General features: G+C 51.7%; 1 protein-coding gene across 3 annotated transcripts in view; it reads left to right on the top strand.

Annotated features, from left to right (window-relative positions):
• VAV2 (vav guanine nucleotide exchange factor 2) overlaps nt 1–25946 on the top strand; it is a 126046-nt gene that overhangs the window by 74842 nt on the left and 25258 nt on the right. For all 3 annotated transcript variants that reach the window (XM_040531108.1, XM_040531107.1, XM_040531106.1), the window contains 3 exons: nt 4829–4887; nt 16693–16761; nt 23742–23844. In XM_040531108.1, coding sequence (XP_040387042.1) covers nt 4829–4887; nt 16693–16761; nt 23742–23844 — 231 coding nt within the window. The remainder of the gene's footprint in view (nt 1–4828; nt 4888–16692; nt 16762–23741; nt 23845–25946) is intronic.

Here is a 25946-nt window from a genome sequence, read left to right as displayed (position 1 = left end):
GTGATGAGCTCCTGACTTGCTGCAAAGCAAATCCTCTTGTTCTGGGAATGCACAACGACCTCGCTAGGGTCTGCACAAGCCACGAGCCTGGCTCCAGCCCCTGCAGCTTGCTCCTAACTGCAGGGTTAGGGAGTTCCTCGTATGCAAAGCGTATTCCAGCCCAGCTGCCTCGGGTTGTTTTTGCAAATAACGAGAGTTTATTTTAGTTTTCTAGATGTGCAGAGATACCGCTAGAAATAAGCAATGCTGGAGGAAATAGAAGAGCAGTAAGCACATTAATTTATTTTTTTTGTTTTGTTTTAGTTTATTTTTAAATCCGTAATTCCTAAAAGAAAGCACTGGCAGTGAGAAAGATGAAAGTTAGTGGTTTTCTTACGGTGTGGGGATTTTTGCTGGTTTTGTTTGTTTCCCGTTTCTTTGCTCAGCCAGGATCCTTGCAAAGTGACCGGTGAATTTGAGGAACCTGGTCTGAGGCTTGCTTTTGTTTCTGGAAGCGCAGAACTCGGTGCCTTTCGAAAATGAGGCTCTCCGTGAGGCCTCTGATGCTCAGGCTCTGAAACCGTGTCCCTGGCCCTCCCGCTGCCTTCCTGCTCGGGCTGATCCGCAGCAACGCTGTCGTACCACGGGGCATGGGGCTGGTAAATGATCAGCTGGATTGTTTGGTTTAGCTCGTGGCAGAAAACGGAGGAGAGCTGGAATGTCAGGAATGCAGAGAGCATCCCTCGCCCTGCCTGGGGAAACCACCAGGAATTTCCCAACCCCGTGCAGGTCAGCTGCTGGAACCAGCCTGTGGCCACGGGTACCTCTGCCTGCACTTTGTACTTCCAGAGCTCCGTTCCTGGCATCTTGTTGTCAGTTTAGACGTAGCTTTTATGGTGACTTGTGCACACTGAGCGCGGCTTTCGTGAGGAAGTTCAGTTGAGAACTGGATGAAGAAGTAATAATAATAATAACCTGCATGAGACCTTATTTAAGCCCACAGCCGGTCTCCTCCCAGAAGACAAACTCGCCCATACAAGTGTGTTTTTCCCAAGCAGAGTGTAGAAATGACTCTGCAAAACCTCCCCCCTGCCGGTACTGGGCACGGGGCTTTCCCCTGGGCTGCGGGATGGGGCACGGCACTGGGCTGTGCCGCGGGCTTGGTCGCTGGAGCCCTCTCCAGCACAGTCCAAGGGAGCTGTAAATTTGGCAATTGTTGCTCACGGCTCCTGGTGTGCTCCTGTAGCACTTTCAGGATGCTGCAGCCTCAAAACTGGCTTTGTAGGTTTGAGCAGTGGGGATACCCAAAGGTCTGAATGTGTGAAGTAATTGGCATAAATCATCGGGGAGCTGATAAGAAGTCTGGGGGCGTGCTGTCTGCCTCGGGAAACAAAGCTTCTGCGTTTCCAGTCTGCCTTAAAGGAAAGGGGAGGTATAAATAACCGGCGAACTGTAATTCCACTCAGTGTCATGTCTGCATTAGCTGCATTAGTATGTCCTAGAACTGCAGGAGCAACTAAGCCTCAGATGAGATCAGGGACCCCTTGTGCCAACCGCTGCTTGGCTGCATAACGAAGCAATTCCTGCCCTGCCTAACAGAAAATGATAGCCGGGAGTGGCAGGACATATTACTGTGCTTCTCAGCACATAAGAACCTACTTTATGGGGAAAATGACACAGTTTAGCAAACACTTAAGGATTTACTTACTTTTAAGAATGCTGTTTAATCCTGTTGAAATTGAAAGGATTACTTGTTCTTAAATGCATGCTTTGTGCTTCCCTGGCTGGGGCTGGCGCAGGAGCTGGGGTTGTGCGGGGTTTTCCTCGCCCCCAGCTCCTCCTTAGCAAAAAAATAAATAAATTCCTCCTTGGAAAAACCCTGCCTGGTGCCGGACAGTCACTGCTCGCTCTTGTTTTTGGAGGTGTAGGGCTTCTTTGTACCCGATCCTTCTTAAAAAGTGGGTCGTTCCGCTGCGTACCCGGGCGTGGATTTAGAGCCTGATCACAGGCAGGCTCATCCGGAACAGGTCCCGGGCTTTGATGTGCCAGGATGCTCAGAGACGTGGGGGTTTCGTGAAAGAACAAAGCAAAAAGCCCTGGCGTGGAGAACAGCGTGCTTCTTTTAGATTTCCCTGGAAGTCAAACCCTCGTCATAGCTGTCTGACTCATAAACTGATCTCTGTGCTGCGTGAGCCTAATAACAGAGGGCAGAAGAGACTCACCCGCTCAGGAGGGGACGTCCCTGGGGCCGCACGGTGCCCCCGGCCCCTTGTGGTCCCGTTGGCTGGCGGCCGGGCTCTGCCTTGAGCCCGTGGCAATAATGGGCTCAGTCCCTCCTCCTCGCCCAGCCTGGATGCAATCGGCCTGGCGGGTTTTAGAGGGGGGATGCTGAGGCACAAGGATTTAATGAAACAGCCAGAGCAGTCTTCTAGGATGCTGACAATTTGGGGAGTAAGACCTGATTTCTTTGAGTCCCAGTTAAGCTTTAACATTTAGATTTGCTGGTTAAAGGGCGATGTTACCAGAAGTCATGTCTTTGCTTGACACTTCCCGAAACCAAAGCAAACAAGAGCCGGCCAAGACAGGGGTGTGAGAAGGGACCGGGAGAGCCTGGCTGGCTCGGTGCCCCCCAGGACAGAGGTGGAAATCTGGCAGGCGCCTGCAGCATGCTGGCCGCAGAGCACGTGGCCAAAGCACCTTTTGCAGAGATCAACCTTTGCTCATGCTTCTTTTTTTTTTTTTTTTTTTTTTGTTAGATTACAGTAAAATGGGGAACTTTGCTGCATTTACGTTTGTGGGACTACACTTCTGCTAGAGGAGCTTTACGGCTGCTCTTCTGGTTGCACAGTAATTATGGTCCGTGATCAGGGGCTCCGGGGCATCACTGTAAAAGGCAGGCAGGCGGGGATGGTGTCCTGATTGCCAGCCAGATGGGCTCCCGAGAGTGAGAAATAGGCCAAAATAGGCTCATGACAACCGTAGCAAAAATGATGTTTTGTCTAATTAAAAAAATCCCTTATCCATATCTTCTGATTAGAGGGAACTGTCAGGGGTAGCATCTTATTTAAATAAATAAATAAATAAATAAATGGAAGGATGTTTTGGTAATGCTCTGTTTTGTTAGAAGTATCATACAGGGGACGATAAAGGCTGTGAGGTGAGAAGAAAATCCCCTCTTGCTCTGCGGCTCCTCTCTGTGCTAGACGCCCATCAGGGACATTTTATACCAGGGAGAAACCTGGCCAAGTTTTGCCATTCACAGCATCTCATTTGCCTTGTTGAATAATTCAGCATCTCTGTTCTCCGAGTGGAAGTCGGCTGCGAAATGCCAGGCTGTGGCTGCTCCTTTGTTGCTGCCCTGGCTTCGGGTCCGAGCGTGGGGACGGGAGGCCAAAAGCCACCAGGTCCCCGCTGAGCGGTGCCAAGCGCCGGGCTGGCATTTGCAACAGAGCTGCAAGAAACGGTCCTGGAGCAAGTCATGAGCTGAAAGTCACAGAATGAGTCACAAAAGTGGGGAGGAGAGCAAGTAATGAGCTCAAAGTCACAAAATGTGGGGAGGAGGAGACAGGTTTGGAGCATGAAGCATCGTCTGTGCCACAGCCGGGGGAGCTGAGGCTCACGGGCATCCCGTGGATCCGTGTGTGTGCGTCCCCCAGAGTGAGCTTGGGGTTTGCACGCAGAGGGAAGGATTTGCATGGGGATCCGTGATCCAACTCTGCTTGGCATTTTTGGGTCATTGTACAGGAGGGAGAGAGGCTCTGAGTACACCAGCAGTCCCAGGAGAGAAGCCAGGCGTGCACTTAGGGCACGTGCGCACCTGGCTGGCTGCTCTGGAGGTGGCATCCCTCTGCCAGGACTCGTGCCACCCCTACAGAAAACATTAACGGGGCCCTGTGGTTGGGTTGGGTGCAGGGCAGCTCCACATGTCTGTGGTGTTCGACTTCATCTGCCCAACGGAGAGCCTGGGGCTGGGGGCCCTGGGCACGGGGACCTCTCCTGAAGTCCTTTATCTGCGTCCCGGACACAGGCACCTCAATTCATTCCAGTGGGCAGGAAACCATTCCAAAGACAATAGATTTGTCGTTTCATTCTAGCTTGGAAATGATGAATATGAGTAAAATTTGTAGTTTTAGATCTGTAAGTGACCGAAACCATTCTTTGTCTTCACTTAAAACTCTGCGTAGCAATTAAAAAAAGGAGCGTGCATCAAAAATGAGAGTTTTCAGAAAAAGCTGGTGTCTTTGCTGCTCTTGATTGCGATGCTGGTGAAAATATTTCATGCTGAACCAGTCCCGTCTGCTTTCTGCCAGAAGAAGGCAATGGTCTGCACTCGGCTCTGACCAACTGTTGGTGCCTCTTTATTGAAGTGCAAGTAGTCAAAACCTTTCAATGTTGGGAAGTTTGCCTCGAAAAGATCATCGTCTTGGTGGAATGAGGCACGAGGCGCTATAAACCTTTTGAAATAAAGCACGAAGTAAGACATTTTTTTCCCCAATGGTTCTCAGTGCTGCATAAAACCCATTGGAGCAGATCTGGCAGTATTACAGGAGCTGCAGGACGGAGTTTCCTTGGGTGACTCTGCTGAACGTGTATCTTTATAGCTGAAGGTTAAGGGTCTTTTATGCTCAGTGGTAAAAGCAAAAGTGGTGTTTGCTCTGATAGTATACTGGGAGCCCTGACGGTGATGTGCTGTGACACTGATGGGGGAGCTGGAGCCCATCCATTTCAGTGGATGGCTGTGGGAGCAGAAAGCTCAGGCCCAAATACCGTGCTGCAGGTCCTCAGGTGCCCTCCTGCCTTCCTCTGTCTTCAATAAGCACACCAGGATTTTTTTTTCTCTCTTTTCCAGGTGATCTCAGCAGTATCCAGGCTGTCCTTCCACAGTATTGCTCAAACCAAAGGAATTAGGTAAGATCCTTGCGATGTGATGCTTTAAATGTTGTATCTCTCTATGTATACTCGTAGCATTTAATCACATCAGGCTCCCTAGAAGCATTGATACGACTGGGATAAATTGGGGTTAAGCAGACACTGAGGATGCCTTTGGGATGTAGGCAGGTACTTGTAAAAGCACCTTGCCAGCTGCTCAGGAATAGTTTACAAAGAGAAAAAGAAGTGAAAAAGCCACGAGTATGTAATGCACTGGGGAGGGATAAAGGGTGGGGTTGAGTTTGTGGTGGTGGAGGCTTTGCTCTGGTCTCCTCTGCTGCTGCCAAACAATTCCCCTTGTCAGAAATGCCCGTCCCCTTCCTTGCCACCTCCTGTCCCTGTCCCCTGGGCTCGCACCCGCTGTCCTCCCGGGGACTTGGCGCTGTCGGGAGCTGCAGAAGTGACCCGGATTTGCCAGCAGCTGGGAAATCTCTTCCTGGGGTGGAGAAAGGCACCTGATGGCTGCCTGTGTGATGGGGGTAAATAAATGGCCTGGCCTCAGGGAGAGCTGCCCTGCTGCTGGGGCTGCTCCTGCCTGGAGCCCTGGAGAAGGGCTTCAGAAAAGCAAACAGCCCCATCCAGCAGAGCTCTGACCCGCGCCTTTGTTCGGTTCAACGCAATTTGTTTGCAATTGGTTCCCTTGTTTGTGTGCATTTATATTATTAATCAGACAACGTCTGCTCATTAGGCCCAGATACAACTGGGAAGAGTTCTCAGCCTGAAGAACCTTTCCTCCCTTCTTTTTTAATTGGTGCATGTTTTTTTTTCCTTTCCCCTTCCTCCCCTATGCCCCAAGCTGTAAAACACTTGTTTTTTTCCTCGGATCTTGTCTTGCTGCTATTCTGGTCAGGATGTAGCATAGCACTGGTCTGTGGCTGTGTCTTGGGGCCAGCCCCAAAGTGTGGGGCCAGCTGTGGGGTTTAGGACTGGATGAAGCCCCCCTTTTACTCCTAGCCCTGCCGCCCATGCCAGCCACCCCACCCCACGATTTTTACGGCCTGAACTTTATTTTCTTAACATCACGCTTTATTTTTCCTGCCTTAACTGCACTGATATTGCTGGAGGGGAACAGCTTTTCACGTGTAAAACAAACTCTGAGTCTTCCCATCTGTTAAATACAAACCTGACAGATCCCACCCAGAGCGGGGGGAGATTCGGGGAGCGAAGTAAAACACACTGAGGGACAAAGGCGTGCTCTGAGTTAGGGGCTATTTATTATTAAGAATAGCCCAGAGTCCTGGGGAAGGTTGGTTTGCTGCTCGGGATGCAGGCGTGCGGGCTGTGGCACAGCTCTTGTGGATGTGCTGATTTTTTCTCATTCATTTTACAACCAGCATTTACAGTCCCCACTAAAATCCCTTATCTTGGAAGCCTTTTGGCACCGTAATTACACAAGAATAGCAGAGAGCTTAGTGGGGCTTTGTGTGTAGCTCTGTTTTCTCTGTGCATTAACCCTGCTCCTCCTCCCCATTGTAAGCACAGAAAATGCTCTCCCTCCCTTCACATCGAAAATCCCCCCACGGGGCTGTCTCTTCCCATCGCTGCTGTCCCTGCAGTGCCAGAGCCCTCGTTTTTCCCATTGCTGCCAGTTTTTTCTCTTTCTAGCTAGAAGGTTTCTTGCTGCACCATCACCCGAGCCGTGGTGCGAAGCTGATCTCAGATGAATTCAGTCAGTCTGGGGGAACTCAGTCAATCTGGGGGAATCTGCTGAAAGTCAACCAGCAGCCCCAGCTCCCCAAAGGGACTGCTCGCTGGGGTCCCTCGGTTTTCCTCTGGGGAGACGCTGCCATTGGAATAAAGAGGAAAAAACTTGTTGGCTTAAGGCACGGTGCTCAAAAAAACATGGTAAATACTGCGCAATTAGGATTGTGTATGGGTTGTGTGGTCTTCTGCCCCACAGCAGGGTCTGTATTTTAGGGCTTCAGGACCAGGCAAATTAAGAACGAAATAAATCCACCAGCCTATTACTTGTCCTTAAATAAGTTCTATGGCATGCAGGGTAGGAAAATAAAAATCAATCTTCTATGCTATTCAGTGAAGAAAATGTAAGTCTTTCTGGCTAATAATTTCTGGATTCATGAACCTTGCCAGAGAAAGCCTGTTTCACAGAGTAAATCAGATAGCTATCAGGATAGCTCTGAGGAGATGACAGAGTGTTTCTTCCGAGGAACAAGCTACAAGCAGCAAAACATGGCAAAAAACGAGTGTGAGTGCAGTGTGCTGTTTGCAGTGTGCTGTGAGGGCCGGAGATAATCCAGGGCGGCTGCAGCCCGTGCAGCACGTCTCCTGCTGCTCTGCTCTGCTCTCAGCTGCAGGTTTCAGAAGTCCTCTGCAAAGCAGCGGCATCTTTCAGCACGTGGCATCACCGACTGAACTCCTGGCAGGCTGCTGGTTGCTAAAATAGAGGTGTGGGTTGCTCTTGCACAAGGCTGTTGGTGCAAACAGCGCGCACGGATGCTCTGGTTTCCCAGTAACTCAAGCAGCGTGTAGTCCCAAGGGCCACCGCTGGCTGCTGCACACCCGATTAATTTTTGGATAAGAGCCCTGTGCGTAAGAAGCCCCTCAATGACGAGAGACTTGGTGGTGTCTCCTAGAAAAGGGCACATTTTCTGTCGCTGAGTCCATCAGAGAGAGGAAAGGTGGTTTTGTGGAGGAAGAAGCGTGCTGAAGGAAAGGGGATGCACACCGTTGTGTTCAGATCCTGGCTCTGCCCAGGTGCTGGACATGGCTCTGGGCAAATCCCTGAGATTTGTGTGTTTTTTGTGTTTTTTCCCCAAAAAGCTCCCCTTTGAGCTTTCTCAAGCAAGCTCTCAGCTCTCAGGAGGACAGCAGGACTTCTTGCTGCAGATCCCAATAAACAAACCAGGGTTTTCTCCTCGAAGCTTGGTTTCTCAAAGCCTTTCCCAACGCAGCCCTGGTTGCTCCCCATTGCCCACGGTACGCCCGGCCCCAGCTGCCGTGCACCTGGTGCTGGCGAGCTCCTGGGGCTGCTGAGTGCGAGCTGTGGGATGGGGGCCGGGTGTTTTCATCTCCCCGAGATGCGTGTTTTTCCTGGAAGCAGAGTTTTGCAAGCAAAGCAGGAGGTTAAGGAATATTGGCTCGTGCTGCCTGCATGCATTTTTAATGCGTGCGCAGGGAAGCCATCTGAGAACGGGAAGGGGTTCGCGTGTTTAAAGGCCTTTTACCGAGGTCCTTAATCTAAGTAAATCCTTTAGATATGAACCGAGCCTCTAAGTGACTTTCTTCAGAAGGCACAGCAGTTAATAAAACAGATTGTAAAACATTTGCAAATGGGGAGGAGGGGTAAATCTGCATTTGTCAAGCAGACAGGGTCTGCAGCGGGCACAGCGGCGGTGCTTTGGTTGTGCAGGGGGATGAAGAGGAGGAGGAGGATGGCTGTGTGTCCTGGGCATTGGGGGCTCAGGCAGGGCCCCCTCCGGAGAGTGGAGTGGTGCAGCCACCTGGAAGCATGTTTGTCAGACAAATAAATTGTAGGGATTTTTTGTTTGTTTGTTTATTTGCAAGGCTTTACTTGCAAAGGCAAGACAAACACAGCGAGGCCAGCCTGCCAAAAACATTATTTGTATTCGAAGAAATAAATAGGTAGAAGCCAAAATGCCATGTCTTTTGGCTAGTAACCTCTCTGTGTGTAACACTCCCCGAAATCCCAGGCTGTCTGCAGGATCTGCTCTGAGCCAGCTTGGTGTGGTGCGATGAGAGGCTGCAGGAGCAGGTCCCAGCATCATGCTGTCAGTGGCGATTTAACCCAAAGATTTCCCAGCCACCCTGCTTTGTCTGCAAACCCCATGCCCTGCTGATGAGGCTCAGCACTGCTCGGTTTCACCCAGGTGAACTGTTAAAACAGACTGCCATGCCTAAAGTGAGGTTTGCAGCCTTACCATCCCCGGAGTTTCTGTGCTTAATGGCTTGCCAATAATATCAGGATGTGTGTGTGGGCTGGGAAGGGAGAGCCATGAGCATCCTGCCTGTGCTGTTCCTGGGATTATAATGCTGCTGTCGGCACGGCAATGCCGTCCGTGCCCGAGCAGAAGGAGCAGAGGGTGCCAGAGCTGCTCTGGCAGCCTGGAGCTGCTCAGCCCGGCACTGCCTGCGGGACCCTTGCTCAAATAAATCATCCTGGGGGCAATGCAGGGGCTGTTGGGAGGTGCTGGCTATGCTCTAAGTCCAGCCCCGTTACTCTTAACATCTTCATTTCCACAGTGCAAAGGCCTCCCTAAGTTAATGAAGATGCTTCCCATGAGGCCAGCAGAGATCAGGTCTGGGAGCTGGGGTGGGATGGGGAATGGCCTGCCCAGGTCACGTCACAGCAGTGATCTCTTCCTTCCCAACATCTTTGATTCTCTGATCAGCTGTGTTTGATCCAGGAACTCCTCCCCGCTTCATTCACCGTTTCAGAATTAAACCAAGAGTTTTGCCCAGGTTTCAGGACTTTGAGCCATTTCCCCATCCAAGCCCTGCTACAGCCTTAACCCTGCGCTGGGGACGACCCTGGCAATGAGGCTGATCCTGCCAACAAAGCCCAGCTCTTGCAAGGGATGGGAAGGCACAAGCCCAGGCATCGCTGGTCAAGGAGACATTCCCCTGGCTGTCCTGGGGGAGAGAAGGGAAGTAGTGGAAATACTGGGGGTATTTGCAGACTCTCCAGCACGATGGAGGCACCATGCTTATCGTATTTGGGCTGTGGGCCCCTGTCCCTGGGGATGGTAGCTCAATGCAGGAGGCAGATCCAGCCGCGTGTGAAAAAGGCAAGCAATTAAAGTCGCTAACGATTAAGTCTTGGAGTGTCTTCAGGCAGACTCTGATGGGAAGGTAGTTCCAGACCTCTTCTCCCGTACGGCTGCTTTTACAAGGGCTGTTGTATTCATCGCCAGTGCGCTCCCTGTGATTGCGCTCTGCCCATTATATTTTTTACTGCTGTTGTGTATCCATTGTACTCACTTTAAGTGTTGCTATAAAACGGATTTAGAAGGCTGTGTAAGGAATCCATGTCCTGAAAATTGCAAGCGGTTGCTGTGCAGCATGTTCTTGTGCTCTGGGGAGTCTGGGACTGGGACACAGCATAAAATGCATGCCTGCGTTACCCGAGCTGATAGAAAGCATCCATACCTGTCCCAGGGCTCCTAGTACACATCTGCCTTGCTGAGCATCAGTCCTGACCAGCACAAAACTGCCACAGACCTTGCAGTCGTGGGGTCAAGTGGAGATGGCTTCCTGTGATGCAGACAGACCTTCGCTAGGAGCGACCGAAAGCCCCATTTGTTGATGAGCAGGACCCTTGGCTAAGAGCAGTTCTCTCCCAGCTAAGACGTTTTCAGCACATTTATTTTGGCAAGTGTGCATCCTCGCAGGCTTGCTCCTGAGAGAGCCTGAAAAATCTCACTGACGTTTTCCTGCGCGGCCGCTTTGTAGGCTGGGGAGGTGCTGAGGTCACCCCGTAAGCATCCGCTAATGGAAGCGAAGGCAACTTCTCTCGCCCCCTCCCCACCAGCGGCCTTGCATAATGAAGGTACAGCCCTGAAGTGCACAGCTCGGCTTAGTGGTGAAATCTGGGGCTTGCTGGCTTTTTGGGTTCACCAGCCTCGTCACGGCTCGTTGCCTCGAAGGTGCTGAGCTTCCCTCGGGGTCCCTCCCTGCCTCGCCTCCCACCTCTGGGCGCGACTGCAGAGCGCCCACAGCCTCCTGCCCTGCTCGGTGTCAGCACACGGGCTGACAGGGGAAGGTGTGGGGAAGGCTGTGCTGAAATTCAGTGCTTTCCCCAGGCGTGCAGAGGGGTTTCAGGCTCGGCAGATCCAAAACAGGGGCGGGGAGGCGGGCAGCTGCCAGCACTGGGGATGTGAGGGCTCAGGTTCAGGTCCTGCCTCCTCTCGGGGCCAAGCCACGTCCCTTTGCACCCCTGTGACGAGGGGAACGCACGTCTTTTGGTTCCTGATGGACCACAGGCAGTGCTGTGCAGGCCAGGGGTCTGTTTGGGTCTGGCTGGTGTTGCACAGCAGGGCCCTGTCTGGGTGGCGGTGCTGTCCCGCGGGCACTCAGCGGTGCTGGCACGCACCTGGGAGCAGGCAGGAATATATATTTGGGGAGAGATTTGTTTTCATTGGCAAACGCTTCAGAGGGCTGCAGCTGCTCAGGTACAGCAGGGAAGCTGCTGCTCGGAGTACTGAAAGATTTCCTAGGGCCACTTTGCTGCACGTTAAGAGCAAGGCTTTGGGTCTGACAGAGAGATCTGCAAATTCAGGCAATCATGGAGCTTTGTGGGGTGTAACTAACTATTGTGGGGTGTGATTTGTCTTCATGCTCCCAAGGTGACCGGGGGGAACATGTCCTGGGGATGGGCTGCTGCCCCTCCAGCACTGGGACATGGGAAGCTGGCACTGCCCCTGCTCACCACGCTGGCCATTAATTTTCAGCCACGGTGTTTTTAAATCAATTTGTTTTCTGAGTCAGACAGCTGGACCACATCCCTTCCTAGGGATTGTTACCCCACAGGGTACTTTTTCTCTTTGGGAACGATGTTTCTGGATTCCCCTTTTGATTTTACCCATCTGTTATTGTCAAAGTGGAGCTGAAGTGAGGAGGAAATCGTGCCACTTCCCAGAGCGAAGCATTGCTGCATGAGAATTTTTTTAAAAAACACGATAATGTGTTGAAACATAAAATTATACGAGCTGTTATTTTCTTGTCTCATAGTCTCCAGAAATATTTGGTTCAGATTCGAGCTAAAGATAAATCAGGGCATGCAGCTAACCCTTGGGCACTGTGCAGTGCGCTGTGCTGAATGCTGTAAGTACTCTCCTGCAAAATCATCATCTTTGTGTTATCTGATTATGTAGCTTGCTGCTTCCCCGCTGAATTTCTATCAGAATTAATCTTGTGAGAATTTCTGCGAGTTCCAGACCACAAATAAAAGCAAATCATAATTTTTCAGAAGACGTGTCTAAAATTTGGCACAGCATGAGGTGCTTCTTTCCAGAGATGAGTAATGTAACACAATAGCATGATTTTAATTAAATTCAGCAGCTTTTGGTATGCTCCGATGTGTCTTGTTCTGCGGGGAGAATTGATTCCATCCTGCTTTAGAGAATCGGACGTTAATAGCGTACTTTTTGTCTGTCTCACAGTGCTTGACCAAAACCATTCCCTGAGCTTGTTCCCATCTCGCAGAGGGGAACCAAAGCTTGGGAAAGTGCCCGGTGTGAGAGCAGAGCTGGGGAAAGAGCTCTGTGTCCCCCCGGTCAGCTCACACCCACCTCTCGCCGCAGCCATAAATCCCTCACCCCCCCGAAGCCGATGACGGACGCGTTCTCGGTTGCATGCAAACATCTTGCAGAACCACATGGTTTCTTTGGACGGCCCCACGGGTGCTGTGCTGATGAAAGCATTACGTCCTGCGTCACCCCAGGGAGCTGCTGCGGCCCCGCGGCTGAGGAGCGAGCGCCCCACGGCTGTCAGCACACTGCTCGCCAAATGCTCTCGGTAAGGAGAAGGTGCTGCTGGGATCCTCGGGCAGATGAAGTCTGAACTCTTTTCCTTTAGGTCTTTGAAAGGGTTTCTTCTCTTACATGGGTGTATTTGGGTGCAAGCACCTCCCCAAATCTCAGTCCTGCAAGCAGATGTGACACAGCGTGTGGGCACGCCGGGTGCCTTGGCCAGCAGGTCCCACAGGTCCATGTGAGCACCCAGACTCACCCAAAAGCCCACGAGCTGAGGCTGGCTGCTAACCTAACACCCAAACTCATGCTGAAAGCCTGAAGGACAAAACCTTGGTGAAATCAGAGTCCTGGGTTTCTCTGTCTTGCTATGAGGATTTCTTCGGAAAGGGCTCGTTGGAGGATCTGCGCATCCAGCCGTGGTTTTGTAAGTTACTGCAAGATGTGATTACAGCCTGAAGATCCCATGTATGAAAACGTTTTTCTGCCAGATCCTGAGCATGGGATGCTTAGCACAGCTCCATCCATCCCAGCAGAGCTGCAGAAGCCCATTTGTACCCGTTTCAGGCTCTGGTCCTTTCCGTTTATCAAGAAATCCCTTGCAGAAGGGGCAGCAGATGGGCACAGCTCAGGTTTCACAGGCGTCACGCACCAAGCCTGCTGTTTAAAGCATCGAAGTGCTATTGCTGGACTTGGGAAAATGGGGCAAGATTAGCATGCTGGTGTCTGAAGGCTGCAGTCCAGCTCCTGGCGAGGGCTGAGCCACCTCCTGTGGCCTCCTGTGGCCGTTTGCACAAGTCATGCAAACCTCCTCACCGTGCTGGCGGGGCTGGTGGCTGTCCCCAAGAAATCAGGATGGAGACAGAGAGGGGAAATAGAAGATTAATCACGCTGGATTCACCCTGCTCTCTCATACACGAATTTGAGGCTAAGATGCTACTGAACCAAATGATCCGAGTAAAACCGACCCATCTCTGACCCTCTGTACTCCCTGTGATGGTATCCAGAGGTGAACGGCTGGCTTCGGTTGCTAGGACAAGGCACCAGACGCTGAAATATGTTCACAAATAAATCTTTCTGCTTATTGCTGCTGGAGAATTGCAGCCTACCTAGTTCTCCTCGTTAAATAATTCAGAGCAGAGAGCAGGCAGGCAGGCAGCGCGCTGAGCGGCGAGCATTGCTGCCGACGAGCCTGGGGATGGCTGCTGAGAATACGGCATGGGATGGCCCCGAGTGACCACGGAGAGCAAGGGAGGGCTGCTTCTGCATTAGGTGCCTGGTGAAATATTAATTGAATATCCCCAGTGTGGTGTGCTCTGGCTGGGGGCTGCTCCTGCATTTCCTTGCGAGAGGCAATTTTTTTTCCAGGGGGCTCTGTGCCCCCAGAAAATCGCTTGAATGTTTTTTAAGATCAGAGGGGAGCTTTGCGTTGGGTGTCGGGGAGGATCGGCTGCTGTAACTCTTGTCCTCAAGCTGAGAAGCTCCCTTTAAACGCCACAACAAATCACTTGGTCTTTTCTTTTCTTTTTAGACTCTAAAACAAATGCCTTGGATCAATCACTCTTGGGTTCTCTTCTTTGATCTCTGGAAATGATGCTGTTGAATGCACTGTGGTTTGTTGTGAAGAAGTCTGCTCTGGAGGTTTATCATCTTTAAGAGGCTGCTCCAGCAGCGTTTGATGTTGCTGGGGCTTTTGCTCTCCATCCGAGAGGATGAAGTGGCACAGGCTTGAAGGATAAATGGCTCAGCAGGTGTTACTTTTTTTTTGTATTATGGTGGACTGAAAAAAATGAAGTCTAGTGCTTAAATATTGATTCTAAAAGGAGACTTTTTCAAATGAATTGAAAGAGTTTGGGAACTCTGCAAAACTGATGGGTTTCAGTGGACTCAAAATATTTTATTCATTAATGTTGGGCATTCCCAGCTATTGCAGTTAATACTGCTTATGAAGCGCAATGAAACACAGTTTTGCAGGGAATCATGAGCTCTTAGTCCCCTTTACTTCCGAGGCTTCTGCTATTATTTTATTTAGTTTTTCAAATAATGCCATTCGGACTGGTCCTAGGCACCACGGCGGCTCTCGGAGAGCTCATGGCTGGAGGAGGTGCAGCTTTTGGGTGCCAGATGCCTGAAGCCTGTGGCAGGTCCCTACCTGGGTGCTGCTGGCTGGAAGAGGGGCAGCTGGCACCCTGCTTCGGGCTGGGTAGGGCAGGGAGGTGGCAGCCCCGCTCCCATGGCAATGACCCAGGGATGTGGGAGCATCACTGGGGCCGTGTGTGGCTCCTGGGCAGCCACACGTTTGCACAGGCAGCCGGCTCGAAGGGCTCGACCAAAGCGCGGGGCTTCCTCCAAAAAGCCGCCCTTCAGCTCCGAATTTCAGACGGCTCATTTAGTAACCCTCCCCTCAGCCTGACCTTCCTTCTAATTGCATTCCACGCGTCCCTATTTAGCCATTATCTGCAATTGCTGAGATACAGGTTATTAATTCCTCCCCTGCCCTGACTTTCACTCCCGTGCGTTGGCCATGGTCAAGGTGAGGCTGCCGGGGCTCGCAGAGCTGCCATCTCCAAGAAACTCTCATTAGGAGATGGTTTTCTCTTTGCTCTCTCCTTGTCTTGCACGGTGGGGGTTTATCACAGCACTTGATTACACCTCAAGCCCAGATTTATGGTTGGAAACGCGTTCTTGTGATTTTAATATTCTTGATAGCTCTTAAACGTCTTTCGTTCTGGCATGGTGAGCACTGGAAGAGGAAATAGAGATTAAACGCAGAAGGTGCGTTTAGAAAAAAGGAGGTCGTGTCTCGTGGTGGGTTTTTGCTTTTACTTTAACCAGTGGTGTTTGAGCAGAGGTCACCTCTGTTTTTTTCTTTCTTCCTGGGACTTTGCAGGGCAGTGCAATGCCGCTGCTATTCCCCTTGCCGTTGGGCTGAAGTCTGAGGATGTTTCCCCAGGATCAGCTCAGCTGTGGGCAGCTGGTGGCTTTTTGTGAGAGCTTCACGTGGATTCGTGCTAGCCCCAAGTCCCCAGGGCAGAGGAAACCCACAAACACACGCTCTGTGAAGCCCCACGGTGCCTCGTGATCTCTCGCTGTGCCTTTGTGCTTTGAAGCTTGTCCCCACAGTGCAGAGGGCACATCTCACAGACATGCAGACAGATGCTGGGGCTCTGGGACAGCCACCAGCTGGCACATCTTTGCGGGGAGAGCAGGCACAGCCCCGTCTGCTCTTCCCACCTGTGGCTCCCTGCCTCCCCCATTGCCTCTTGGCATGTGTGCATGGTTAAAACCAACCAGCCCGGGGCCGTGCACCCTCGTTCTGTGGGTTTGCATCTCACAGGGAGGCACCACAACCCCAAGACTAGGACTATGGCATCGTCCTACTCTGTGCTGGGGGTCACCACAGCTCCTCCCCCTCCTGGGCTCAGCACCTGGCAGTGGTTGGGGTTAACTCCCGGATTCAGCCCCAGGTTCACTCGGCCTGAAGCCGCTCACCAAAACCAGGGCGAAGCGAAGCAGGGGAGGGAAGGCAAATTAGTGCTGGAGACGAGATCCAAAAATAGCAAATTGAGGGCCCAGCCAGGCCACGTATTAAATCTTTCAGGAGAGGCAATCCATCGTGAAATAGGGAGAGTGGGAGAGAATTGAGGAGGAAATTGCACGTGGGGGCAGCTGGAGGTTCACGTGTGTCCGCTTCCCCGCAGCATCCTCCTCGGCCCCGTGCTGCAGCCGGCGGCGCAAGGTGCATCCAGCCCCAGCAGAGCCCTGGCCTGCCGTGGCCCCGTGCCAGCAATAATACATTGGCTTTAATTAAAGCAATATTTTTCATCTCTTTCCTACATTACTTGATTATTACTTCAGAACGAGCCAAGGAATTCTTGCTTTCCCCCCCTTCCCCATTCCCTCCCTTCCTCTTTTTAATCCGCTTCCCCCCGCTTTCTTTTGCCCTTTTGGTGTCCTTTCTCTCCCCCTCGCCCCCCGACGGGGTTTTAGCCTTTTTTCAGCTTTTGCAACATGTTCGTATGAGGAAGCCCCACTCTTGTAAGGACTCGCTCATCCTGGTGGGATCTCCTGCTGGCAGCACAGCCTCGGGTGAGGGTGTTTGAGCCGTGGCGAGCAGAAAGAGCAGCACGGTGGTTTCCCAGGGGGAGCGGTGCCAGCGCCGCCCGCAGGCAGCAGCCCAGGCAGTGTCCCCCTGGGACCTAACGCCTCGAGGGGGACAAATGTGTTTACAAGGAATAATTTTGCTCAGGAAGCAGCTCCGGTGATGCTCTGGGTTCGGCTGGGGCTGCAGGGGGGGCAGATAGACCACTAACGCTGTCACCCGTCTCCTTCCCAGGCCCTTCCCTTCGGAGGAGACCGCGGAGAACGATGACGACGTGTACCGCAGCCTGGAGGAGCTGGCCGAGTGAGTGCCTCACTTCCCGGGGGGCAGGGGGGGACACACGACGGGAAAGGTTGTCCTTTAGTTCCAGCAAAGACTGATGGAGTTTGACAGCGGGGCTGGGAGCGCCAGCCTGGCTGCTTTGATCGTCCCGCCAGGAGATCTGGGGGCTCCTACAACGCTCTGTCTTTTCCCATGCAGAGCCCTGGGAGACGTCGCTTTGGGTTAGGCCGAGTTCACGGGCGGCTTACGGGGGGGCAGCCCATGGGGACCCCCTCCTGCCGCATCCCTTTCTGAGCTGCAGAAGTTCTGGATGCAATTCCTGCAGCGGGGCCTGCTCCGAGTGCTCTCTGTGGGCCTGCAGGTCGGGGAATAACCCCCACGGTAACCCCAAGGTCCTGCGCAATGCATGAACCCGAGCAATTTATATTTTTGCAAGCTGTGTCTCACTTCAGCGGCACACTTTCCACGAATAGTTGGGACTGCACAAAGGCTTGTAGCACCCGCTGTGCAGGGCAGAGCAGCCAAAACGGGGCAGGAGAGAGCCTGTGGATGACATGGGGGTGCCCGGTGCCTCGATGGGTGCCAGCCCCCCGCACCCGACAGGCCAGCAGTGCCTTCCCCTGCCTGTATTTATTTGTGTCCCCGGTGCCTGTGCTTTGCTGCCCCTGAGCTGCGGGGATGATATAACAGGCTTTTAAACAACCTTGAACTAAAACTGGTGGCTGGTGAAATGCTGGCCCGATTGGAATTCGATGGCAATATTCCCACCGGCTCCGGCGGGGCCGGGACCGGACTTACAAAGTGCAGTCTGTTTCAGACAGGGAGAAAATCTGGGCGGGTGGATGTGCGGCTTTATACGGTTAAATATTATTGTTCCACAACATAAATAATAAGGCTCCTTAATCCAATGAGTTCCTTATGGCTTTGGTTATTAGGAAAGTAAATCATAAATCCCCCGTACAGGGAACGGAGGATACTGCAATCCCCCGCTCGTGGGTTGGTCCCAGCAGCTACAGTTTAATAAAATTTGAACTTAGAAAAGGATCTTTTCAAGAGCAACATTTTCCCCCCTCCTAAAGTTCTCGAAATCCCTTTAATATTGGGCTTTTTAAATTCCTGATTCATGCATGGGGGCTCTGCAAGGTGCTGTCTGTGCAGGAGCCCCGTGTTGTAGGACGAGACGTCTCTGGGCATTGGGGACCGAGGGGCAGCATCCAGCTGTGGCTGTCCCTGCTGCTCCCCATCCCTTTGCTCGTGGCTGGGAGTTGGTTTGGCCCTGGGGGGCCTAAATGTGCCCCGATGGCTTGCAAATTTCTTTCTGATCGGCTGCCAGTGGGACACGAGCTCCTTTCTTCTGTCCCAGATCATCTTCAACTTTTAATTTTTTTCTTCCCCCGTCCTTTGCCAAATCCTCTTCTTTACATCATTAGGTGGGACCAGTGCTGACAGGGGTGTGTAAACAGGGATAGCTCACGAATTCGTTCATAGGAATCAGTGCTCCCAGCGCAGCCAAGTCGTGTGGAGGCACAACCCGTGAAATGGAGCCGTAATTCATCTGTAACTGTAAAACAACCCTGAAATGCCGCCGAGAGACCCCGAGCAGCAGGGCTGGTGTGCTGCCTGCTGACTCAGCAGCACCGCTGCCCCTTCCTGCCCCGGCCAAGGAGCATCTCCCAGGGGACGTTCTCGGGCAGCCTGCCGCTCACAATGGTGCACCCACGCTGCGCGCTGGCAAGCCACGAGGCCGCATGAGAAAGCTCTTTCTTAGCTGCTGCCGATCCCCAAACAGCGGAACAAGGGCATCATTCACGGGCTGGGAGTGATTCAGTCCGCCCAGCAGCTCTGCATTGAATATCGCTCACGATCCAGCTGCCTTGGGAAGATGTGAGTGCGTCCTGAATGCTGTATCGAGGGTGAGGAAATGATTTGCACAGCAAGCAGTGAAGTGACCCAATGCACAGAAGAAATCACTAGAAACAGTAAAACCACTCACAGCAATCTTCCCTCTTGCAAAAGCAGTCCCCCATCCCTGTGCTTCTTCTGTGCTGCCTGAACAGAGTTATCCGAGTGGTGATTTTTGCCCTTTGGATTTCTATGTAGGGATGCACAGCCCTGTGCTTAAAAACACTGCAAAACGTGCCATTGCAGGGTCCCAGCCTGCTGTCCCCGCTGGCTTTGCAGGGACAGGGAGGGACAGGAGGAGGGGGACAACTGACACAGACTGGGACCTGCCCAGTCACCCCTGCAGGGCAGGGGAGTCCCCCACGTGGAGCTGTCTTTGGGTGTTGTGCTCCTATAGTAAAAAGCTCTGGATAAATACTGAACTGGTTCAAACACAATGTTTTGGTGGCCGGTGCAATTGTTTTTTCTTTTTAAAGAATGGCAAAACGCTTCATTTTTAATCTGAAGCACTGAAATGCAGCGGTTTCGTGTCTTCTGTTTGCTCTTTTAGGTGAACTCCTGCTTGGCAAAGCAAAACACAAACAAGTTTGTGATGGAGGTGTGGGTTGGAGGAGCAGGAGCAGCCAGGCCTGTCCCTGTTGTCCCTCCTGCTGATGGCTGTGTCCCCATGGGGGCGTCAGGGCCTCCCCAGGATGGAAGAGGCTCACAGGCTCTGGGTGCAGGTCACTAGCAGCACGCTAAGCACCAGGGTGCAGACACAAGGTGTGTGCCCACAGCGAAACGTGGCCACGAGAAGGCTGGTGGCCCTAAAGGACGTCTGTGCCTTGCTGAGCCCTTTGTGCCCTCGCCTTTGGGACAGGGCTGATTTTCCGTGCGGATTACCTTATCCCCAGCATCGTGCTGTCCGTCCAGGAGGTCAAGACAGATAATTGCATGGAGGCAGATATTTATTTTGCATACAAAAAAAGAGCAATCGGTGATGGAGAGGGGAGGGGAAACCAGAAGGCTATCAGGGGAGCGAGCAAGCTCTCAGATTCCCTGTCCTCAGCCTGCCTGCCCCTCTCTCTGCTCATGCTGTCGTCGGCCAGATGGCAGCCTGGGAGCACCAGGGCAGATGGCAGGGCTGGATGGTGGCTGTGCCATCAGCTCTGGGAGGAGTGGTAAAAGGTCGAGCGTCCTCTGCTGCGTGATTTATTGCAGCCTGCCCGGCTGCCAGGCCCTCCAGCAGCACGTTTGGGGGAAATTTACACAAGGAAATGAGTGGGTCAGGCTGATAACATGGCTGCTTTCGTTGGGAACTGCTGAGAAGAATCAAAGCAGCGTTTGTCCTTGTCCCGGCAGCAGGCAGTGACCCGCCGTGCTGCTCAGCACCATCCTGCCCGCTGCCTTCGCAACTCGGGCAGGCCATTTCAGCTGCCCCGAGCCACTCTGGCACCTCCCAAGTCTTACTTGGCACTTCACCTAAATTTTCTCTGCTGCTGCTTCACCACACCCCGGTTATTTTGTCACAATAAATTTATGAGGGCAATTAATCCTGGTCCTCTTTACAGCATCAGAACCTTCCTTATCACGAACCCGCCCCGCTTACCTTCCCTCTGCAGGGCCCTGGCCCTCTGCTGGCACGAAGCATGGTGTGTGGGTTACACCCAGGGCAGGTTTGGGGTTGTTTGGTAGGTATTTGAAGAATTTTGAGTCAGTTCACAGAAGAACTGTGAATGGTTTGACACAAAGCATTCCCTTTGTGTAACTCTTGCCTCTTTTTCTCCTCTAAAAGTGAGAACTTGTGCCCAAGTGATGCTGCTCATTTGGGCACAGACTTTGCCCCAAAGCTGTCCCCTGCTATGAGCTTCTTGCTGAAGTTTCTTCCATTTCTTTCCCTGCTGTTACCAGTGGTCCTTGTCACATCTTCCAAAACAGTGATGTGATCAGCAGAATTGCTCAAGTGCATTTAAAAAAAAGAAAGTAATGAATTGAGAAGCCAAGGTGAGATGATAAGTTAGCTGCCACTTTTCTCATTATTTTTCCTGTGTTGGGAAAACCACACATGCCAGGCAGTGAAATAAATGGCTCTGTGGTCCAGGACACTCAAGCCAGAGCACTTGTACACATCTTTTCTTCTCTGTCATCAGCAAAGATTTTTATATGTCTTGCTTTTGCCATCTCTGAGAAGGTGTTGGTTGCTATAACTGCTTGAGGCTCATTTCTGAGATGATAAGGCTCGACTTCTGATGGAGAATGCGAGACCAGAGCAGAATAGATGGGTAAAAGCCTCTCTTGCTATTTCCGGACGTGTGTCTCAGTCTAAATACTATCTGGGTAATTAAAACCCAGCAAGATCTCGGGTCCAGCTGCTGTGTTGCACACCTTGCTCTCCAGCACCCTGACACCTAACCCTGCCAGATGTGCTGCCAGCACAGGGCTCTGCTCATCCTCTGGCTCTTAACCCCAGCTGCAGTGCTGGAAATTTGCATTCAGCTTTTGGTCCTCTTATTTTAGCTCCTTCTCCCTCCTCCTTTTGCTCTTCCCGGTGTTTATTCCTGGTCTTTGATCAGTGCAGCGAAGCCGTGCTGTGATTTTGGGTGGGTCTTGGCGTGGTTGGTTTGGTGCTGAGCGCCTCGCTGGGGCTCATCTGTGAATTTCTGAGGCTGGTACAAACTCATCAACTTCCTGGCATTTCTCTGCTTACCTTCCTCATCTGTAACGTCATTGAAAATGTCATCGGTCCCTCTCTTGTGGGAGCTGCTCACTAGCAGGGCCGCTGCGTGCTTTGGAGGGCATTTGTGCAGAGTGGTCATTGCCAGGGAGGAAAAGCTCAGCCAAAAGCACTGGGTTTGCCTGAAATAAGAACAACTCCTATTACTTTGCCCTGAATAAGCTTCCTTGGCTAGGCAGGATGCTGCCAGCCCAAAGCTGTTTGTATCCATCCTAATAACAGCAATTGCAAATGTTGCTGTTAACTCTGAAGGGAGGAAAAAATCCCTTTGCTAAACCCAGAGATGTCAATGAAGCTCCTAATCCAGGCAGTAGATCTCAGGCTCCAGTCCCCATGGGCAGCTCTCAGTTTGCTGCTTTTATTGAAGGACTAAATCCTGTCTCTCTGTGAAGAAAGAGGTGAGGGTCTGGCCTCCCTGGGTTGCGCAGTCCATGCGGGGCATGCTCGGGATGCTGACCATACTGCCTCCTGCAGCAGGGCGCCGTGCTGAACACTGAAAATATCTGCCTTTAGGGCGTTTAAAATTTAGTGTCTTCATGGGTTGTTGCTGTGTAAAACCACCCAAAGCCTGTTCTCTTTTTTGATAACGGGTGTGTGTGCTTATTTTCCACTCCAGCGGACAAAATACGGCACCAACGGAAGGGGATGGGTTTGAGCACTTCTCTAAGCTCTGAAATGGACGTGTCCTTCCAGTTGGCCTTAGGATTTGGGAATTGTCTCTGTTTTTGTGTCTGGGCAAAAAACAGAGTTAGCGAGGGCTCGTGCTGGTGCTAGTGAGCAGGGGAGCGTTGGCCATGGTTGGGCACCAGCAGCCAGGCTCGCGCTTGCGATATTAACCCAGCCGTACGGTTCCTAACGACCTTCGAGCCAGGGAGATGATGTATGGAGAGGCAGCCAGCAATCCGAGAAGGGAAGATTAATCAGGAAGCAGGAGTTACTTGCTCTGGATGAGGAGAGGAGCTGAGAATATAAATATTGGTACAGATAATAACGGTGACGGCGACGCTTGGGAAGGGGAAGATGGATCGCCAGCTATTAGTGGGCATTATTACAGCAGCTGCAATGCATCACTCTGGAAGAATGGGATGGATGCATCATGCCAGTGAATTTATTTAAAATCCCCAAACTTTTATTAAATAAATCTGTTTTTAAAAATAGAAAGAGCTGCATTTAGAAAAGAAATAAAGCCCAGTTTTGCAAACAGATGTGCTCTGCTGCTCAGTGCTGTATAATATAGAGATGTTGAGCGTTACATTTTGAGCATGGTTTTACACCTAAACATATTTGTATGTAATTAATACCCGTGTTGAAAGAGACTGCTTATAAAATATGTGAAAGCTGTTTGATATTCCAGCATTTCACACTGCCCTGATCCCATGAGGTTGACTTCAGTGGGAGCTGTTAGCAATTTGCACCTGTAGATCTAAGCTCTAGCATTACTGTTGTTAATTAGTATTTATTATGGGTTGAATTTTCAGAAGAGCTCCAAGACTTAGGAGCCCCTGGGGGAGTTTGCAAAGGCTCAGGTGACAATTAAGTACCTAACACTTTCAATAGAAGTTGGGCACTATGTCACAGGGCCACCTTAAAGCCTGTGCTTGTGGGGGCAACTCCTAAGCATCTTGGCCAGTCCTGAAAATGTGACTTTTTGGCTGCTTGATTCATCTCTGATGTAAATGCTGTTACTGGAGTCTGCTCAGCACTGGGACTGAGCATCACAGAGCTGAGCATCTGGTGAGACTCCCTTATGGCAAAACCTGCACTGGGAGTGTGACTGCGTGAATGTGTTTGGTTTTTTTTTTTTGTTTTGTTTTTTTTCCCCAGCGTTTCTTTTATTCCCATTTCCCAAGCAGGTTGCTGCTGAGGGCTGCAGTGTGTCGTGGGGATGCGGCCATGCAGTGGCAGGGTGATGCTTCAGCCCTTTCCTCCCCCTACAACCAGCTCCTCTTTCAGATGCGTGACACTCAGCCCATTTCTGCTGAGCACAGAGGGAGCAAATCGACCCCAACATGGGCTGGGACGGATCCTGCCTAAGTATTCCCTAAGTATATTAACTCTGTGCTCAAATGTCCCAATCAGTCACTAACACGGGAGCTGCTCCTTGGCCTAAAGAGCTCACAGGAGATGCGCAGGAGGCTGCGGATGCCTTCAGAGGAGTGGATGGACTCAGGCTGGGCCCACCTTCACCTTGCCCAGCTGCCAGCCAGCAGGAGGGGCTGGGCAGTGGGGCCAATCCAAAAAATGGACTTTAATGCAGATGGGGAGCACGGATGGATGTTAAAGCCATGGGTCTTGGGGTTTCCTTATGGCTGTGATCGTTCTCCGTCCGATCCAGCGGCAGTGAACGTGCCCTGCTGTCGCTGAGTCGCTCTCCTTCTCGTTCCAGTGAACACGATCTGGGGGAGGATATTTATGACTGCGTTCCCTGCGAAGATGAAGGTGATGATATCTACGAAGATATCATCAGAGTGGAAGTTCAGCAGCCCATGGTAATAATCCATATGTATTTTTTGAACTGGGGTGGGGCAGGGGGGAAGGGAGAGGATAGAATTAAATAATAAGTGATCCATAGGTGATGGGGGTTGAGGATAGAATTAAATAAGAAGTGATCCACAGATGACGGAGGTTGCTGCAGGGGAGCAAATCACTTTGCATCATCCCTCGAAGCCAAGCTGCCTTGCCAGAGGTAAAAATAAGCCGAGTGGGATGGCGCTGGCCCAGAGGGGTCTCTCCGAGGAGTTTTCCAGCACATCACATCGTCTGAAGGAGTTGGGGGAGGAGGAAGGGGAAGGAGAGCTAATAAACCCAAATGGTAGAAGACAAGCTAAAAATAGTCATTTGCTGCTGAGCCAGCGCAGCGTGTGTCACTGCAGCCCCTTCGGGGGGCGACGGGGCTCGTATGTGCTCCATCACCGAGCCTCATGCCCTGTGCAATGGTATTTTTAGATCCGGGCTGGCAGATCTGTGTGCTGAGGGTTCAGCACGTGGGTTGGAGCTTGTTCCTGCTCCTGTCTGGGTGCTTGGAGTTTTCACAGCTGAGATTCCTGGAGGGGGGGGACTCGGGGCCCCGTGGGGCTTTGTGGAGAAGCAGCGGACCCCATTCGTCACCTCCAAAGACAGTGGGGAAAAGCAGGAGTGCGGCATGCAAGACCTCATGGAGGGACTTGCATTGACTCTAAGGGGCTCTGGTGCAAGTTTCCTGCTCCGTGGATGGTCCAGGAAGGTGGTGGTGGCTCTTGCATCTTCCCAGAGGTGCTTTCAGCCCCCCTTGCTGCCTGTGTCCCCACTGAGAAAGGCCACACTGGTTTTTACTGGTGCAGAGCTGGAAGGGAGCCTTCCATCAGAGCACAAACTTCCAAATTCTCTCCCATCCCCTATCTGCCACCTCTGGATTCGTGTAAACCCCATTTACTGCCTCCTGCTGGCAAACAGCAGCTGGCCGTGGTGCAGAGCTCCCTGCAGCACAGCAGGATAAGCGCACGCGTTGCTGACCCATTAAACACCCCAACCAGGCACACGGACGGGTGCTGGGAGCTTGGGGACCAAAACCAAGTCAGGCCACATGTGAAGGCTGTGACGATGCTGGATGAGGCGTTTCATCTCTTCACTCCTTGTCTGCAGCCCAAGGAGCTCCAAAAACCTGCCTGGATTAAGGAGCTGGGCGCAAAACATCCCCAGGGACCCCTGCCAAAGCGCCCAGAGCTGCTCACAGGCACCGGAGGCGATGCCGATGTCACTGTAGCCCCAGTGGCCACCAGTGCTTTTACCATTTTGCCATTGATTTTAGAAGCCAGTCGGGCCAAGGGCTGTCCTTGGGTAGAAATTTCCTGTGCAGAAGGCAAAAAGAGGGAATGGTCCCACCACGCGGGTGCCCAGCAGGCAGGTAGTGCCGGATTAGGGGCAGTGAGCAGTTTTTCTGTGTCCTCTGCAGTGTTTTGGTTTTTTGGGCACCGCTGAGCAGCAGTGGAGTCAGTGGTTTAACTCCTTTCCTCCCTGCCCTTGAGCAAGAGTCTATTTTTAATACAATCACCCCTGTTTCTGTCTCGATATTGGATTTTTTTTTAAGGTTTGTTGCCATAGCGAGTGTGTAACGCTAATTGGTTTCTTGTATTTCTGCATGCTTCAGATTAGATACATGCAGGTAAGCCGCATCGATTAAAACACCGGTTTGCTGCTAGGTCCGAGCTGGGGGTTATAGCAGGCACACAGAGGATGTGCCTTCCCGTGCATGGTCATTAAAGCAAACCACCGACTGAATCACCCCCCAAACTCGGCACTAACACGTGCTTCACCTCCCACCACGACGCCTCAGCTCCTCTTTACAAACATAAGGAAAGTGACGCCAGGAGTTGGGGCTTTGAGAAAAAAAACGACACGTGTAGTATCAGATCTGACCCAAAATCATGAGACTTGGCAGCCCTGGCAGGGGATTTGTATAAGTCTAACGTATTATTTATGACCCATTTAGGCTCTGCTGTGATTTTCATCTTAAGCAAAAAAAGAAAAAAAAGAGAGAGAGAGAGAAAAAGAGCATTTCTCTCTCATTTATTCTTTAGCCGATAGTCTTTGGTGATGGAGCTGTAATAAATGA

The sequence above is a fragment of the Cygnus olor genome, chromosome 19 (genome assembly GCF_009769625.2).
Source record: "Cygnus olor isolate bCygOlo1 chromosome 19, bCygOlo1.pri.v2, whole genome shotgun sequence".
In the NCBI taxonomy this organism is placed as follows: domain Eukaryota; kingdom Metazoa; phylum Chordata; class Aves; order Anseriformes; family Anatidae; genus Cygnus; species Cygnus olor.
Note: the sequence above shows the minus strand (reverse complement) of the source record. Positions and strands in the feature narration are given on the sequence as shown.